The sequence below is a fragment of the Siphateles boraxobius genome, unplaced genomic scaffold, assembly GCF_051911475.1.
Source record: "Siphateles boraxobius isolate OS27281-9 unplaced genomic scaffold, OSU_SipBor_1 66, whole genome shotgun sequence".
Classification (NCBI taxonomy): Eukaryota; Metazoa; Chordata; class Actinopteri; order Cypriniformes; family Leuciscidae; genus Siphateles; species Siphateles boraxobius.
Window position 1 is genome coordinate 26,453,651 of NW_027509193.1, and position 16,549 is coordinate 26,470,199.

At 37.4% G+C, this 16,549-nt stretch overlaps 2 protein-coding genes across 4 annotated transcripts in view; both read left to right on the forward strand.

The window, feature by feature from the left end:
* card11 (caspase recruitment domain family, member 11) overlaps positions 1-3,402 on the forward strand; it is a 29,861-nt gene extending 26,459 nt beyond the window's left edge. Inside the window, exons 22-24 of one of the 3 annotated variants that reach the window (XM_077213318.1) lie at positions 375-499; positions 1,493-1,608; positions 1,756-3,402. In XM_077213318.1, the coding sequence (XP_077069433.1) occupies positions 375-499; positions 1,493-1,608; positions 1,756-1,960 (446 nt within the window). In that variant the 3' untranslated portion in view covers positions 1,961-3,402. Of the gene's footprint in view, positions 1-374; positions 500-591; positions 658-1,492; positions 1,609-1,755 lie in introns of those variants that run through there. The other 2 variants (XM_077213319.1, XM_077213320.1) reach the window with 2 other exon arrangements.
* A 5,246-nt stretch (positions 3,403-8,648) lies between these two features.
* Positions 8,649-16,549, forward strand: part of gna12a (guanine nucleotide binding protein (G protein) alpha 12a) — a 39,528-nt gene continuing 31,627 nt past the window's right edge. The window contains exon 1 of the mRNA XM_077213321.1: positions 8,649-9,506. Coding sequence (XP_077069436.1) covers positions 9,186-9,506 — 321 coding nt within the window. The 5' untranslated portion in view covers positions 8,649-9,185. The remainder of the gene's footprint in view (positions 9,507-16,549) is intronic.

Consider the following 16,549-nt stretch of genomic DNA (forward strand, 5'->3'; position numbering starts at 1 on the left):
GTGCTATACTGACTCTGCTGCGCCATGGCAAAATAAATAGTTTCAGCTTCAGAGGTTGTAAGAATCTGAATGCGAAGAGAGAGGTGCCATAGTCAGATTCATGAAAGAATTGAATCTTATTACCTGGTCTTTTAATGAATCAGTCGAAAAGACTCTTTGTTTAATTGAATGTGAGACTTAAGTGTCCACAACAGAGTTTAATTGTAATGGTGTGCTTCAAAAGTACCAAGTTAATCATAAATATAACATTTAACGAACTGTAACTACTTAAGAATGATCGAATCAGTACCATATCCTTGCGATTGTCTTCCCTGCAAGCAATGTTTTCCTTGACATGCCTGCTTACAAGAACTATGAATTCATCTTCTTTCCAGACATTGTGACAAAAGATGAATTCCTCATGAAACAGAAGATAGAGCCCATCATTTATTCCAAGGAAAAGCAGGCAGGCACATATGAATGCATCACCCCAGAAAATATCGAAGCGGTTGCCTTTAAGGTACAGTAATAAATGTTCTTTTCAGAATAATTTAATAACAGTTAAATTATATTTTTGCTTTTATGTGCTGTCACATCTTCTGCTTACTCAAGAAGCTTGTCAGTATGTGTGTGCTTGCTGTTTTGCCAAGCAGTATCGTTTAGAAGAGCTTCCTCTTGGTGAGTGCTTAACCCTTTCCTTAAGACACCAATGGGATTTTCACACTACACCTAGCCCTGGCCTAACTTTTTAAATAATAATTAAGGCCAGGAATGTTTCACACTTGTCATTTTTAAAAGGGGTTAAAGGGTTAGTTCACCCCAAAAACCGAAAATTCATTACTGACCCTCATGTCTCTCATTACAAATCCATAAGAAACACAAATTAGGATATTTTTAATGAAACCTGAGAAGTTTCTGTCCCTCCATTTGAAAGTTCAGGTAACCAAAATTTCGAAGATCCAAAAAGGCGCCATAAAACAAATCCATATGAATTGAGCGCTTTAATCCAAGATATGATCGCTTTATACTGTATGATAAACAGATTTAACTTGTGCTCTATATGTGTGCGTCGGTCATTGCTTTAATGTAAAAGCCTATCACATATGGTAAACATGGAAACTCAAAAAGTCTCACTGAGAGGGGAATCGGCAGTAGTATGTAGGAGACAGACGGCTCCTGATGGCTGCAGATGCAATCTGCTTGTTGGGGTTTTATCAGGTGGTTAGATGAGAGGCATCATATTGTTTTTCACTTGCTAATGTGTCAGGAGATGAGTCTAATTTTCCACTGCAAATCTTGTTAAGAGATGTGTGCCAAAAACAGGACAAAAACGAGAACCGACACCTTGCTGAATGAGTTCTCAATTCTCTTTTCTGGTTTAAATGATACATGGACATTTACAATATAGTTTATTAAGTGTGTCTTTAATTGTTAACACACAAACACAACAAAATGAAAGTGTATAGTTTAAAAAAGAAAATACATTCTATTAAATCAGTCTTTTGCTTCTTAGAATAAGCACTGTCTTCTGGAAGCTGATCTGAGCTGTGTGAAAGACCTGTTGAGGAGAGAGATCTACCCCATCGTGATCTTCATCAAAATCTGTGAAAGGAACATCAAAAAATTAAGGCAAGCAGTCTTTCAAGCTCTTCAGACTCATTGCACCCTTGAATGCATGTCATATTAATTATTCAGTTCCAGTCTGAAGATTCATTATTCATGGGCGGCTGATCCTTAGACATCTTAGTAATAGTTTGTGATGTTTTCTTCGAGCAGACGGCTCCCTCTGAAGGTGGACTCTGAGGAGGAGTTCTTGAAGATGTGTCGCTCCAAGGAGAAGGAGCTGGAGACGCTGCCGTGCTTGTACGCGAGCGTGGAGCCTGACTCGTGGGGTGGGGTGGAGGATCTCGTCAAGATCATCAAGGACAAGATTTTTGAGGAGCAGAAGAAGACGGTCTGGGTGGAGCAGGACCTGCTGTAACCTAATCACGGAAGCAAGTTTCTGCCGTCTGTTTCCACATTGGGGGAAATGTGTGCATGCAGCACAGGCTTGTGAACAGGAAGTGACTCTGTCATAGGCCACAGCTTGGTGAGGTGCGTTTCTCTCTGCTGTCAAAAAAAAGAAAACGCACGGTCGAGGAACGGCTCCATGTGTTGCACCTGAGGGTCACATAGTAGGCAGTGGAAATGTTCTCACCCCTGAGATTCTTTTCTATTATTCTCCTGAACCGAAGCTGTTGTCAATAAAACATTATCCTTTCCAGCATTCACCTGTAATGCTCAATATAGTGCTGCCCACTGCATTTTGCTAAAGTTTTATTCTGGCTGATATCTGTGTATAACTGTAAATTCAATCAGATGCAATTAATGTTGGAGTATACAGTATGTACTTTTTATCTTTAAAGGCACATTACAGAAGTTAATATAGTTTGTTTGTCACTTCTATATTTATTTTAATAAAAGCCCATATTGTAATGTGTTTTCTAGGTTAGTCTTTATACAGATAACACACATGTGTTTTTTCTCAGTGCCCATTTCAGCTGCTACCTAAATACTTGCCAAGGTTTTAAGCATACTGTAGTTCATTGGCATTATATGTATTTACATGCTGAGCTCAACTTTGTGGATTTTATTTTTTTTATTTTTATGTTGGCATTATTTTGGAGGCCGTTTAAGCTGTCATTGACGTACTAAAGTGGGCTCTCATGTTCTCTAGATGTTATCACAATGAGAGCTGTTTCTGATTGTAAGCCTTATCCAAATATTATTATCCATGTACCGTCTTTAGAGATGATTTACTGTTTGCCATTTATACACACCATGATTTACGGCTAGCTTACAAATAATAGGATTTTCACATTTTAGGTTAATGTGAATTTATAAGGGAAAATGTATATTTTAGGTGTTTATTGTCATTCACGCCCTGAATGTATGAAGTCATTAAAACTTCTAGTGTAATAATTATAAAAGAGTTATGAAAAGAAATATTGAATGATTGATGTCAACTACCCTTATTCTGACCCTTGCGATTTTAAACACAGCATACAGATGTGTATATAATTATATATATATATATATATATTTATTGTTGAGATTGATGCCAGCCTTATCACCTGTTTAATAAAATGAAACAGCAGTGTTTATCTAAATGACAGGATGTTTTTTAGTTAATGTTTGTATGGCATCTTATCCAGGGATGTACATCCTTGTTTCGAGGGGTATTAATTTTGGAAAAACAACACAAATTTGTCACTATTATGTCCAAGATATATAGAAACTTTTTTTGTGTAATATCCTACTCCAAAGCCTTGATTTTAATGCTATTTGTACATATTGTTTCATAAACGGACACAGGAATGTACTTTGCAGCTGACACAACATTGCATGGTGTGTTTTATGTAATAAAAGGATTTGAGTAGCAGCGTTTATGGGTTAATACTCACTCTTCATGCACATGTGTTTCAGAAAGTAACTGACACATTTGTGCTGTTGAAATGAGAAGTCAAAAACAGTAAAAGGGCTTGAAAAGAGGAAAAATCCTGGAGAGAGTGTGTCACGAGCAGCGCAGTGGAAATTTCAGTTGGGCCCTGACAAGCAGACAACTTGTTGCTTTATGTGGTGTTGGTGGGGGTTCCTCTCAGAGTAAGCGTCACTCGCAGACAACAACTCTGACGGTAAACCAACTTTCCACTGTGATTGTAAACACCATTGAAGAGGCCCTCGGATCTGTCGCCGCTCACTGAAACGAGGAGAAATCCGTTTCGTTCAACAAAACACATCACATTAGATGTTTACGACCTGAAAAGACTGGGCATCTCGTGTTGTTCAGAATGAAACGCTGTGTGTTTGCTTCCTTTTGAATGCGACAGGTTCTTGTTTAGGATTAGTGCATATGTAAAAGGCCAAGTAGAGATATAGAAATATAATTTGCACATCAATGCAAACACATTATATTTTGAAAATCTTGGGCATGTACTTTAGAGATTATTCACAAACTAATTTGTATCCTTTATCATAATATATTCAAAACCCACAACATGAAAATTCAGTCTACTTTGAGCTTTTCATTGCCACACTTACAGCGGTTTTTGTTTGTGCCTTTCTTCCACAGAAGATCGCTACAGGAAGTGTTGCGTACGTCTCGAGCGTGTCAATTTGCTATGGCAGATGGCTTGCCAATCTGTTGAATGCAGTGGTCCCTGCATCCATCAATCAAATCTGCAAGGAGCACCGGCACTGAAATGTCATAAAGGACTCCATGAAGGAGTGTGTCTGTCACAGACATCAGAACCTTTGTGTCTCAGGCCATCTACATCTCCCTATTTCACCCACAACCTTATAAGCGATCAGATTTCACTCATCCTTGCTTCTGAGAAGCACCAGGCGTTCAGGTCCTCTTCTAGCTGCTTACCAAAGCACAGATAAATATGTTTTCCGCATTGTTAAATATGTTTTCATGTGTGAATGTGCGGAGAAAATTGTGCTGTTTCAGAACTTTGTTAACAAAAACACATTTTCAAGATCATTGCCTTGATTAGGAGAGGTTATCAGCTGCACCATTGGAAGGTGTTTAAAGTCACCGTGAAACCTTGTTTCTTTATGGAATATTGCAGTATTTATTATGAATGATTTTTCCGTGCACATCATTTTTAATTTATTTAAAAAATGTGCCCTCATAATCTTTGATCAAAATAACTTTTCCTTCCTTTTACATCCCTTCTCTTCTCTGATGACGCGTTTACTGGCGTGAGGGCGGGACAATCTGTCACTCACATGAGATCGACCAATAGTAACCATCCAAATAACCATCCAATCAATTTCCATAGACAAAATCAAGTCCCGCCCTACTTTTTTTTTCTTGTTCAAGAAGCAATTTCACTCACAATTAGTAAAAATAGGGAACAGGCTTCCCTATAGGGAAGATAATATTTTACAGTTGGGAAGAAAAAACTATTGCAACTTCCATTTCATGCAGACTTTAATGTTCACTGCTCTTTTATGTTAATATTATCACTTTAAATTTGATGTTATTTATTTGGTATCTGCTTGTGAAAAATACAATTGCTATTTTCTTTTGTTATTATTTCTTTCTCCCTCCCCCTGATAAACATGGCCTTGTTTGTTTTTCTTCCAGCAAACCTTCAAACCTGGCCATCAAGTCCGGACCTCTATTAATGACACGTACACTTTTCCATGTATGAGAGTTAGAGCGTCAATATGCTGGAATCAAAGAGTAGCATAAATTTAATTATTTGCCGTTTATTTAATTAGACATTTCCCTGTATAGTCCTCTGAGACCAGATGCCTGCTGGGTTTAGTGAATTCTTATCTCACTTAATTAGACTGGACAAAGCTTTGAATCTGTTTTCTGACTGTTTTACTTTCTGACTCCCTTGCAAAATGTGTTTTCCGAGCATTTGTGCCTGAAAACATTATTTTATCCGCTCAAGGAGGCTTTGTTCTAAATGTTCTTAAGGAATAGTCTTAAATAACCTTTAGAAAACAAAGTTAAAGGATTAGCTCACCCAAAAATGAACATTCTGTAATCATCATTTTTTTTAAAGCTCTTGGCCTATAACAATTGTTCATCGCCAAAACAAAAAATCACCATAAAAATAGGACTTTTTGCACTACTATGTACTTGCTTGAGAAAAAAGAGCTTGGTAAAGATCCCTCAAAAATTCTCCTTTTGATGTACAGGTTGACAACATGAAGGGGAGTACAAAAGGACAAATGTTTCATTTTTTGCGTGACTTGTCCCTTTAAAACGACTGTTTATTAACAAGATTTTTAAAAGGCTTTTAAAGACTATATTTTTAAAGAGTCTATGCTGTTCTGATTTCATATGTAAAGTGCATGTTGAATGTTATGCACAAATGAATGTTTTTTTTTTTTTTTTTGCTGACATAGACAACATGCTCATTTGCCAGAATATGTAAAAGACTTACCAGAATACAATAACTTTGACCGATACACCAAAAAGAAAAGAAAAGAAGAGAAAGAAATGACATCTATATTTAAGGCTCCTATTCAGTGACTTGCCAACAGTTTATATTCAGCTATTAATGCCATAATAATTGTTGTCTGATTTTAGTACGTTAGAACAGTAACATTTAAAAAGCTCCAATGCTTACATGGTGAATTAAATAAAACTCTTGCTTTATCCCATGAATGAACTACATGAATACCCAAAGTTATAGCACTTGGTGCTCCATTGCCACCTTTGCTTGAAAGCATATAGTGTGAAACATGGATGGCGGTGATGGTTATTCAGCCTAAGCTCGCCTCAACACATTTTCCAAGAATGCTATAATGTGCAATTTACTCCAATGAGAAGAATGGATACTTGTATTTCTGTGCTGCTTTCTGATTTGGTGATGAAAATGTGTTATCATGGCCGTGTTGCTTTCTGAAAGCCTCTTCAGCTGCATTTCATGTGCATGTTAATTTCATTTTTCCTCCAAAACCCAGTCCAATTAACCTCCTGCTTGAAAATCAACTTGAAAGCTTTTCCATTAAATGTTTTCCTTGAGCACATCAACTCGACAAATAGGTTTAAGAACTCTGCATCGGGACCAAAGTAATCAGAGAGTGTTTTTTTTACAGTGCTGTGAATGGCATTGAATAATCTACTTGGAGGAGGAACGAAAAAATTGTCACTATTTATATGCTAATTTCGGAAGCCCTGATTTTCATATGTAGGTGGTCAGTGGGACTAAATTAGCCCGCTCTACTTTACTGCACCTGTGGTTTTAATAAGAAAAATATGTTTGTGATACTGTGCTGCATGTGCATGGGCAAACATTTAAATATTAAATATTATTTTATATTGTTGACAGTATGTCTAATCACATAATGAGAGTGTCTTATTAGACAAAATAGAACAAAGCCATACTAATGATGACTGATTTGCATTCAAGGTGTTTTAATAAATTAGCTCATTATGTTTTTTTAACTTGCGGATGAAGCTATAAACTTTTCTTTTCAACAATATTATTTATCTGACTGTACTGACGCTGTTGTATGAGAACTGAACTGAGCATGGACAAAGACATCATTTTTTGCAGAATTGCTTTATAGATGAAATGAACTAATTTAATAACTGTAATGAACTTTACAACATGACTGAACCAACACTGAACTGACTTCAGCCGAAATGCATCATTTTCCTGTTATCACTGTAAAACTTTGAAACAATCTGTAGGCCTATTCTAAAGCGCTAGATAAATAAAGGGGATTTTTCTTTTCTTTTCTTTCGGCTCGACACGTATGAATCTAACAGACAGAGTTCATTTTAAAAAACAAAAAAACAATGATGTACATCCACTAGCAAAACATGACTAAAAGGAAATGTATGAATGTATGTACAGGTTAACACTGCCCTCTGCTGAATGAACAGTTTATTTTATTAACCTTTTTTGTCCCCATAACAACCCATTAATATGTGTTTATATATATATATATATATATATATATATATATATATATATATATATATATATATAGAGAGAGAGAGAGAGAGAGAGAGAGAGAGAGAGAGAGAGAGAGAATATTTGTCAGGCATGATTAAATAAGTGTGTGATAAAGTGGGCTTCAGTTGGTCATACCATATCAACATTGCAGCTCACTTTGACCTGCTAAAATATTAATGCAGGAATTTATTATCCTACGTATAATGAGATTGTACTAAAACTATATGTAAGAAAAATACAATGTAAAAAAAGTTGCTCCCTTAAATTTTTAAGTACAATCAACGTGGATGTTTTAAGTTATTTCAACCTAAATTACATTAAACTGACTTTTAAAAAATTGACTGTCTTGTTTATCAATAAAAGGCTGAAAAAAGGTAGCTTTGCATAATATTTTTCTATGATAAGCAGTGAATCGATTTCATTTAAAATATTAATATTTGAAAAAAGTTTGTCAATCAAAAAGCCACTTTGTTGTCATGTGACAAGGTCTTGGTCTCCATGTTTCCTGATTCGATTCACAAGCTCTTGATTCGCTTTACGATTCGCTTTGATTTCGATTTGTTTCGGTATATTTAGTGTCAATTTTGCTTATTAAGAAACCCTCGCGGCTATACAGGGCAATGTTAAAGACTATTTTAAATTAGATCTTGTCCCCTTTAGTCAATAATTCTATCCCTTAAAACTCATCTTTGATCACCAAAATTACATTTGGTCCTGTGAAAAAAAAAAATCTTCATGTCTTATAGCTTAAGTATCCATAAAGATGCTAAAAATGCACAGGGTGCACAGATGCACAGGGTGACTTTAAAAGAACCAACTCAGAAGGTTGATTTTTTTAATGACTTTTGCCCTGCAATGTTACACCGCTGGACACTGTAGACCTAACATGTTGGGAAAAAAATTATGACACCAAAATGAAGATTGCTCCATTTACATCTCAGACATCCTTATTTGTCACTGATCCAGTTGCTTTGTACAGAGTGTATCATGCAAATTGTTTTAGCCAATAATACATTTTTGATACGCCGTTTGCTAAGTTTCGAGTTTTAGTAAGCACTGCCACATCGACAATAGTCCACGACAGACTTGGGGCCACTGTATGACATTTCTGGCACTGCAATCCCCCTCAGGTTCATTCAGGTCCGCTCAGGTCCATTCAAACGCCCATTTCGCTGGCGCCCCCTACCGACCAGGCGCTACACAGCAGGAGGGGCATCTGATCAGTCCAGCAAAGAAACTTCACAAAACTGACTGAGAGGAAACATCAGAAAGCCGCTCGCGCTCCTCCAGAATGAACTTTCGGGACTTACGTCGCTACCAGATTATAAAGGAATAAGTGTTTCAGCTAATTAACATTTCCTGACAACATTTACCGCTTGGTGCTTTTTCATTACCACGACCAACGGATTTGTTTAGTGGGCAGCTGCTTTTTTTCATAGTTTCAGCGGAAAGCAGTGGTCGCTTTGCTGGGGAAGAACTTCTAACGTTACAGTGTCAACGGTTTTTCCATCACAAATGTCTTTATAATGGAGGAAAATGCTTATTGTGTTTCAGCTTTTTCCGTTTATTGTTTGTTTTAACCGCTAAATATTCACAGATAACGTTAGATATTTGCCGGCGCCCGCTGAGTCTAACGTTATTCCATGTAGATTTTGTACAAAACATAAAGTCAAAGTTCTCGGGCACTTTAATGAATACATCAGGTGGTAACTAACCGTGTCGAAGTTGTAAAGGATGGCTGGCGTGGTACGCACCCTGAGCCGGTGTCTGCTGCCCGCTGAGGCCGCTCACGATGACAGGAGTACCGGGAAAGAACGAGCCCGCGAGCGCGATGTGAACCCGGAGCGCGAGGCGAAGCGGCGCAGTCGCGAGATAGATGCCATGCTCGCGCGCGAGAGGCGCTCGGTGCGGCGTCTGGTGAAGATCCTGCTGCTAGGCGCCGGAGAAAGCGGCAAATCCACATTCCTCAAACAAATGAGGATCATCCACGGAAAAGAGTTTGACCAGAAAGCGCTACTCGACTTCAGGGACACGATCTTTGAGAATGTCATCAAGGTAACGGTTTCAGATAGTTTGCTTAAGTTTTTGTTGTTTCTGACGTCATAATTGTCTGTTTTGTTTGTCAATAATTTTGTGGATATGGTGCCTTTTAAGTTTGTTAAGTCATACACTAAATGGGATGATCAATGATATTGTTTATTCATGCAAACAATCTGAATTAACTTTAAAAGCGGACTTGACTAGCCTTCTAGATAGAGACAATATTAATTAATTGTTCAAGTTAGTGATAGATAGATAGATAGATAGATAGATAGATAGATAGATAGATAGGTTGATTTAAATGTTACTGATATAAATTACTTGTTAGTTTATATAATTATATAAGTTAAGTGCTGCCAACTCGATTAATTGCGATTAATCGCATCTAACATAAATTTGTTTATATAACGTGTATAGGCTATAACATACATATAAATTATATTAACAAACTTTTATGTTATATGTGATTAATCCCGATTCATCGATTTGACAGTGCTAATATAGGCTACATGAAAAAAACATAGTCTATCAATATTTATAATTTACTTAAACTTGAATTTCCAATGGACATATGACTAGATCAATAGTCAGAATAATTTATTATTCAAGTTAGTAATAAATAGATTTCATTAAATGCAACTACTGAATCAATAATCTTAATAAAATAATACTTTTAGCATCAAAATTCAAAGCGTCTTAAAATTATGTGCCAGATTATTTATTCATTCTAAGGTCACTAAGGAGAAGTTTCTTTTCCAATTTTGCCTGTTTTCTGTTGAGACAGGCTCATTTGTCACAATAAGTAAGCTAAACATGCACCTCACAAATGAGAAACACAAATAAATGCAATTTTGCATTCAGCATAATTAATAGCCCACTTCCTCAGTGTCTGTGTGTCAGTCATCAGCAAGTGCTCACATGAACTTCCATCACATGTACACGATCCTTCTTATGCTGTCAAACATGCAGTCTCACATGAGTTGCTATCAAACCAATTCTTTCTTCATGTAAGCCTATATCAGATCAGTCTAAATCTAGTCCAGATCAGTTTAATTAGACTAAGGTGTTTGGACACCCATGGCCATGTGAAAAAATGTGTGGATCTGACTGATTCATTTTGCTGTTAGTCATGTGATGGTTTTAGGCGTCTGCTCTACCGCAAAGCAAAATCCATGGGGATCATTCTTGGGTCATTTCCCTATAAGCATGTCTATTTAAGATGCCTGTGTTTAATAACAGTGCATGGCTTGACTCACAGTTCAGAGTTAACAGGAAAAGAATGAAAATGCGTCCCAGAGTGTGTGTGTGAGAAGACATGGGCCTGGGGCTTTTTGGAGTTGGCGAGGATCATGAGGAACAATGTTTGGCCTGATCTGGTAGAAGCAACTTAATTTTTTTTTTTTTTTTTTTTACAAATCAGTAATCACAAATCAGAAACTTAACATTTGCAGGCTGGCAAATGTTCTCCAGAATTATAAGACTAAGTTTAGCTGACCTTAAAATTAAGCAGTACATTGAGTCACTTTGTTTTGTCTAGGTTCATCCCTCACTCTGCTATGAACGGAGAGACTGTCTCACTTATCATTGTGATCAGCTCATGTGCTTTCTGAGCTCACGTGTCTTTGGATGTCTCAATATGTCTTGATAAATAAGACTTCTGTTATTTTCCCCAATCTGTGTACTTTCTGCTCTTGTTCCTTCCTCTCTTAATCTCTTACTTGGTTTCACATTAGGTTTGGGAAGTTTACTGATGTGATCATAGTAAAGACTTTAAGATGAGCTGCTGATAGCACAAGACATGCTCTCCATGTTACATTAGAGATAGAGAAGATCTAACACTCTTTCATGTTGTTCAATATGTCTGTGTGCTTTGAAAAAGTCCGTGGCGTTTATTTATAAAAGAGCGTGTCCTTTGTTTAAAAAATCAGTGTATTGTCATTGTGCATTGTCTTGTCATTGTCGTCTTTTTTGTTGCTTTGATTTAATGTTAGATGAGCTGAAATTATATGATCAATGTCATGATGCTCATTTGCCTTATCTAATAATTTATTAATAATAAATAACAAAATGCTGTTTATACAACATGCAGAAAACATGCAGTAATGCAAAACAGGAAATGATATCATAGTGAGGTGGACCCCTGCAGACCTTCATGACTGTTATTTGTTGAGGTCAGTAAGTCAAAATATCAAACAGTTTTACCTTTTTGACAAGGCCGGGTTAGTTCAGGTTGTAAAATGTCATGCAGTGCAACTCCCCAAAACGCAATGATGAATTATGAATTAATAATTCATGATATTGTAAAAAGAAAACACCCTTTACCTTGAAAAAGTTTGTAAATTATTTTATTAAATGCAACTACATTAATCATCACTGTTGTATTGCATCAAAACATCTTAAAAATGATGTTGAGTCAGATTAATCTAAGTTTACCAAAGCCAAGTTTACTTGCCCAAACCTGCTAGTTTCCTGCCGCCACATGCATGGGCCAGACAAATGAGAAACACAAATAAATGGCATATTTTGAAAGTAAACATTAAGATTTGTACACTTACATGTTTTCAAGGTTTAAAGAAAAGTTAGTACGTTTTAAGTGATGGCTACACCACATGACATTTTTAGAGTCATTAAACTTTAGTTTTTAAAAATGCCACAAAGTTTTTCAAACCAAATTCAATACAAAGTGCTTTTTTTGCTCTACTGAACACGAATATGTCTGTATTCTGGCAAACTATGGTGATCATTTATTAAGTGGGAAACTGAAATAATAAATATTCCTATCCTTGGTCTTGTTATCTTACCCACAGTTTGGCCAAAAGCAGGGCCAGATCAGAGGTTTGGCTCAGTGGAAGAGTTTTGCTTTATATGGAAAAGGATCTGTTTCTCAGAATATCAGTGCAGAGGTCCACATGTTCCATCTCCATGATTCTTGTCCTCCAAAAACTGTCAGGCATCACATCATGCATCCTTCCCAAAGCCAGTGAAATGTTCTCATGTAAGCTTTTGTTCAGACTCCAGGAGAATATGTCGTACAATGACACGACTGAGACAGAACTCAAAGATTGACTTTGTTCGACTGGGACTGATTGCGATCAGATCCTCTTCTAACCCAGCAGAGGACCTGGGGAGCAAAGCTGCAGAACTGAGCTTTCTTTGTGCAGATGATGTCATCAGTTTATTTTTAATAAGACCCCTTCCCCACACAGTAAATAATTAGCTTCAGAGGCAAATGTTGAGGTCTATGTTTTGGAGCATCTATTTGTATATGAGAACTTGAAGTGAGTTTTATGACTAGTCGCACTAAACGGCCTAAAAAGTGTATGTGTTGGCACTGATTACATGGTCCACTCACTGCCCTTTCAGTCAAGTGAAATGGGCATGAAGAATGTGCCTAATGTTTTGTGTTTTCTAAATAGTTTACCATGGATTCTTGTCACCAGTCACCACACTTGGTTTCATTAACTGTAGATGTCAAAAAGCTTTATGAAACACTTTGTGTAGATTTGAAAAGCTTAGATTATCAGGGTCCAGGAATAAAAATGGAGCAAAGGCCTATTTACACTAAAGACTCTTTAACACCAAGAACGGTAATGCTAACTATATTGGCGTTCACCGCAACGGACAGTAAGTATATTATAAACCTGCCACAGCTATGGCACTCTAAATGCACTAGCTAACTCTCTAAAGTCAGGTGGCAGTCAAGGTTTTTATCATTCATCAGCTCGAGAAAATCATTCCACTAGTGATTCCAACAATATCATTACTCTGTGTCGTTAACCTTATAGTTGTAGTGTGGACTTTTCTACTCTCATAAAATTTGAATAATTTTATGAGAATAAAAAACTGCTTATATTCAAGTCAAAATATTTTTTGGCTGAATCAAGGTTACAGCAACAAAAACCCTAACCCTTTAATATGCCCTTGTGGTGCGATTTTAGCCGTTTCCCCCACAATGAGCATTTTGATGACGTATATTTGCTAAAAATATTTATTTTTTGTGGATTACACTAGCATAGAGATCACACAGTTTGACTAAAAGCCTAAAACGTTTGATTTTATTGAGTTTCTAATGGTGAGTCAGAAATATTGTAAGTTTTTTTTTAATTCAGAGGTTTTTTGAACAATTCATGCAGCTTTCTTTTTTTAGGAAGTATAAAAATTCTACATTAGAATTGGTGTGAATAATTGTATAAAATTGTTTGGGAATTTCAGTTAGTTTAGGTCAAACAGTTCCCATTACTGGAGCAAAATGTTTTTTGTAGAACAAGTGGCCAGTAAAAGTAAAGCATGATGTGACAAAACATTATTTTACAGCCCAAAAGTGAATTGGATGCCATGCCGGACTGGAGACCTTGTTTGTTAGCGATGAAGTCAAGGTCAGATTGGAATATCTCCACAATGGTGGTCTCTATGGGCTCTTGGTATCGCACAGTCCACAGAGCCAAAGGAAATGCCTCTCCTCAGTGCAGACAGCGAATGCCGCAAACAATGGCGATTTAGTCGTGCCATCATCTCCCCTCTGACCATTTGTCATCACCCTGTTGTTCAGCCCATCCCTCTGTAGGCTTTAGGATGATGACAGTGTCGGTTATGTTTGTTTCACCGATACCAATTTGGAGGAACCCCAGTCCAGACTTTTCCTCAGGGGTGGAAAAAAACATGAACACACAATTAGAGAGGTTAACAGTTACGTGAGCCAATCTCAGCCTATGTGCTGATCAAATTATTGGTTATTTTAAAGATAACATTATCTTCATTTCAGCCACTTTACAGTGGCAAAAGTCCAGGACATAGTCCTCTCAACTCCTTCCAGATCCTTCTATTAATGCCTTTTGGGTATTACGGCACCATTTGCCTGTAGAGGTGATCTGGAAAGAATGTAAAATGTTTTTACAATCAATGATTTTTGAAAAGACAACCTTGTTAGCTAAAATCAAATTTAAAATAAATCCTTTATTATCGTCCCCGGGCATATTATACATGATTTGTCAGTGCACATTATTGGAAAAAAGTGGATAACACTTTACTATAAGGTCTAATTTGTTAACATTAGTTAATGCATTGACCAACAACGAGCAGTATTTTTTTTTACAGCATTTATTTACCTTTGCTAATGTTATATAGTAAAAATGCTGTTGTTCATGTTAGTTGACAGTGCATTAAGTAATGTTAACAGATGCTTTTGATCTAAAAAAATTTTTTTTTAAATAAGTTTCTAAATGCTGCTGAAGTATTATTGTTCATGTTACTGATGTAGTTATGATCCGATCCAAAACTAGATGGATACAATCAAATCAAATCCCATCCCATACTATTTCCCAATGAATGTCATTTGATTTACAAATATGCATAACAAAAGCTAAATGTGCTGTGAGTGCAGTCTTTAATGTCCAAATAAATTGTTATATTCACCACAGTCAGTCTTTCCTTTCCTGCCTTGTTGTTGTTAACCCACTTTGAGTAGGTTGTGTAATTTATGTCTGGGAATTTATTACTTCCTAGATCAGTAGCTAGCTATCTATTCATTACTGTTAACTCTTTGTGAGAGTGATTTAAAGTCTGCCCTGAGACTGACATGACGTGTCGGAACACGATAAGATCTCACCTCTGTTTGGCCCCTCGTACCCCTCACTTATCATTTGATCCTCCAAGAGTCAATGTCCCTATTGCTAAGGTCTCTTGTGCAATGGGACACCACTGGCATTGAAGCATTTCCTCTGTTTACTACATCCTTGAGAAAATAGTTGCGGTATTCAGTAACTGCCCAGAATGATTTTTTGCTCCATCATCCCAAGGGGACCGCGTACGGAGGAGCAAATTATCAATAATTTGTGCCACACTGAAAGGTTTGAATTCATGCGTCCTGTTTGCAAGAAGTTTGTGGGGGAGGATACAGGAAGTAGCTGAAGGGTGACACAGGGAGCAAGCATATATCAAGCCCATCTTCCTGTGTGATAAATCTGAGAGTTCCTCTGTGACTAGAGTCTTGGGAGGCTCCCTCACAGGCGTCTTGTTTATGGCTAAAGAGTTGTTGCTGATTTAGATGTGGTTGCTCACCGGTGGGGAACCCATGAGCGGCTGCCTGGATTGCTCCCCACATCTGCTTACGCTGCAAAATCACAGCGCTGCCATTACCACCACTGGAGTAATTACTACGCCTGACACGCAGGGCCCGTCTAATGCGTGTCAGATGAGGGCCGATGGTTGGGATTCGCTGTCAGCTGTGTCTCTCGACAGAAACCAATATCCCTGAATTTCATTTTTACTCTTTGTTGACTGAAGATTCAGGAAATCCCCTCCTTTTTCAACAAACAACAACGAGAATATAATGAATGTCTGTTTTAGACATGGAAAAGTCTGTGGCTTTTTGTTGAAGACTTAAAAAAAAAGTCGCTTCGAAAGATGCCATTTAAAACAAATGCTAAGGGCTTGTTTTCAGGAGGCATTCAAGAAACGCTAGGAGACATACTCACGGCGAGGTGAGGTTTTGGTGGTTTTCAGTGATATTTTTGGGACTTTGCCACATCTCAGGAAGAGATTGGAAGCCCTGCAGCTGACCTCTCCGCTGTGATAAAGCCGCCTCACCGCTCTCTCTCTCCTCTTGCCCTGACTGTGTCAACAGATCAAGCCAATGAGGGCAGGAAGATACGTCTACGCTTCCCAGATAGTGTTGGCCAGAAGTGGGTGAAAGGTCAAAGATGGTTGGAAAGGTTTTGGGGGCTGCCTCTTGGAGACAAATAAAGAAGTGTGAGTGAGTTTGGCCGCTAGGAAAGTACCCTGACAACCCTGAACCAAAGCACACTATTAAGATCATTCAGCCTAACCAGCAGGGAGGCCTTAAGCATGAACAACTGTTTACATTTGTAAACTGTTTGATGGCTTGGGAAATCTTGGGATTTGGGAGGTGGGGGAATCTGATGGATTTGATGGAATCAGTCAGACTAACAGAACTGTACCACATTCATTTCCTGTTGCTGTCCTACTGTTTTATTGGTTTTGCAATGCATGCGTCTCGTGTTGACATGCAGATCACTTGTACATGCAGACAGACTAAGAGT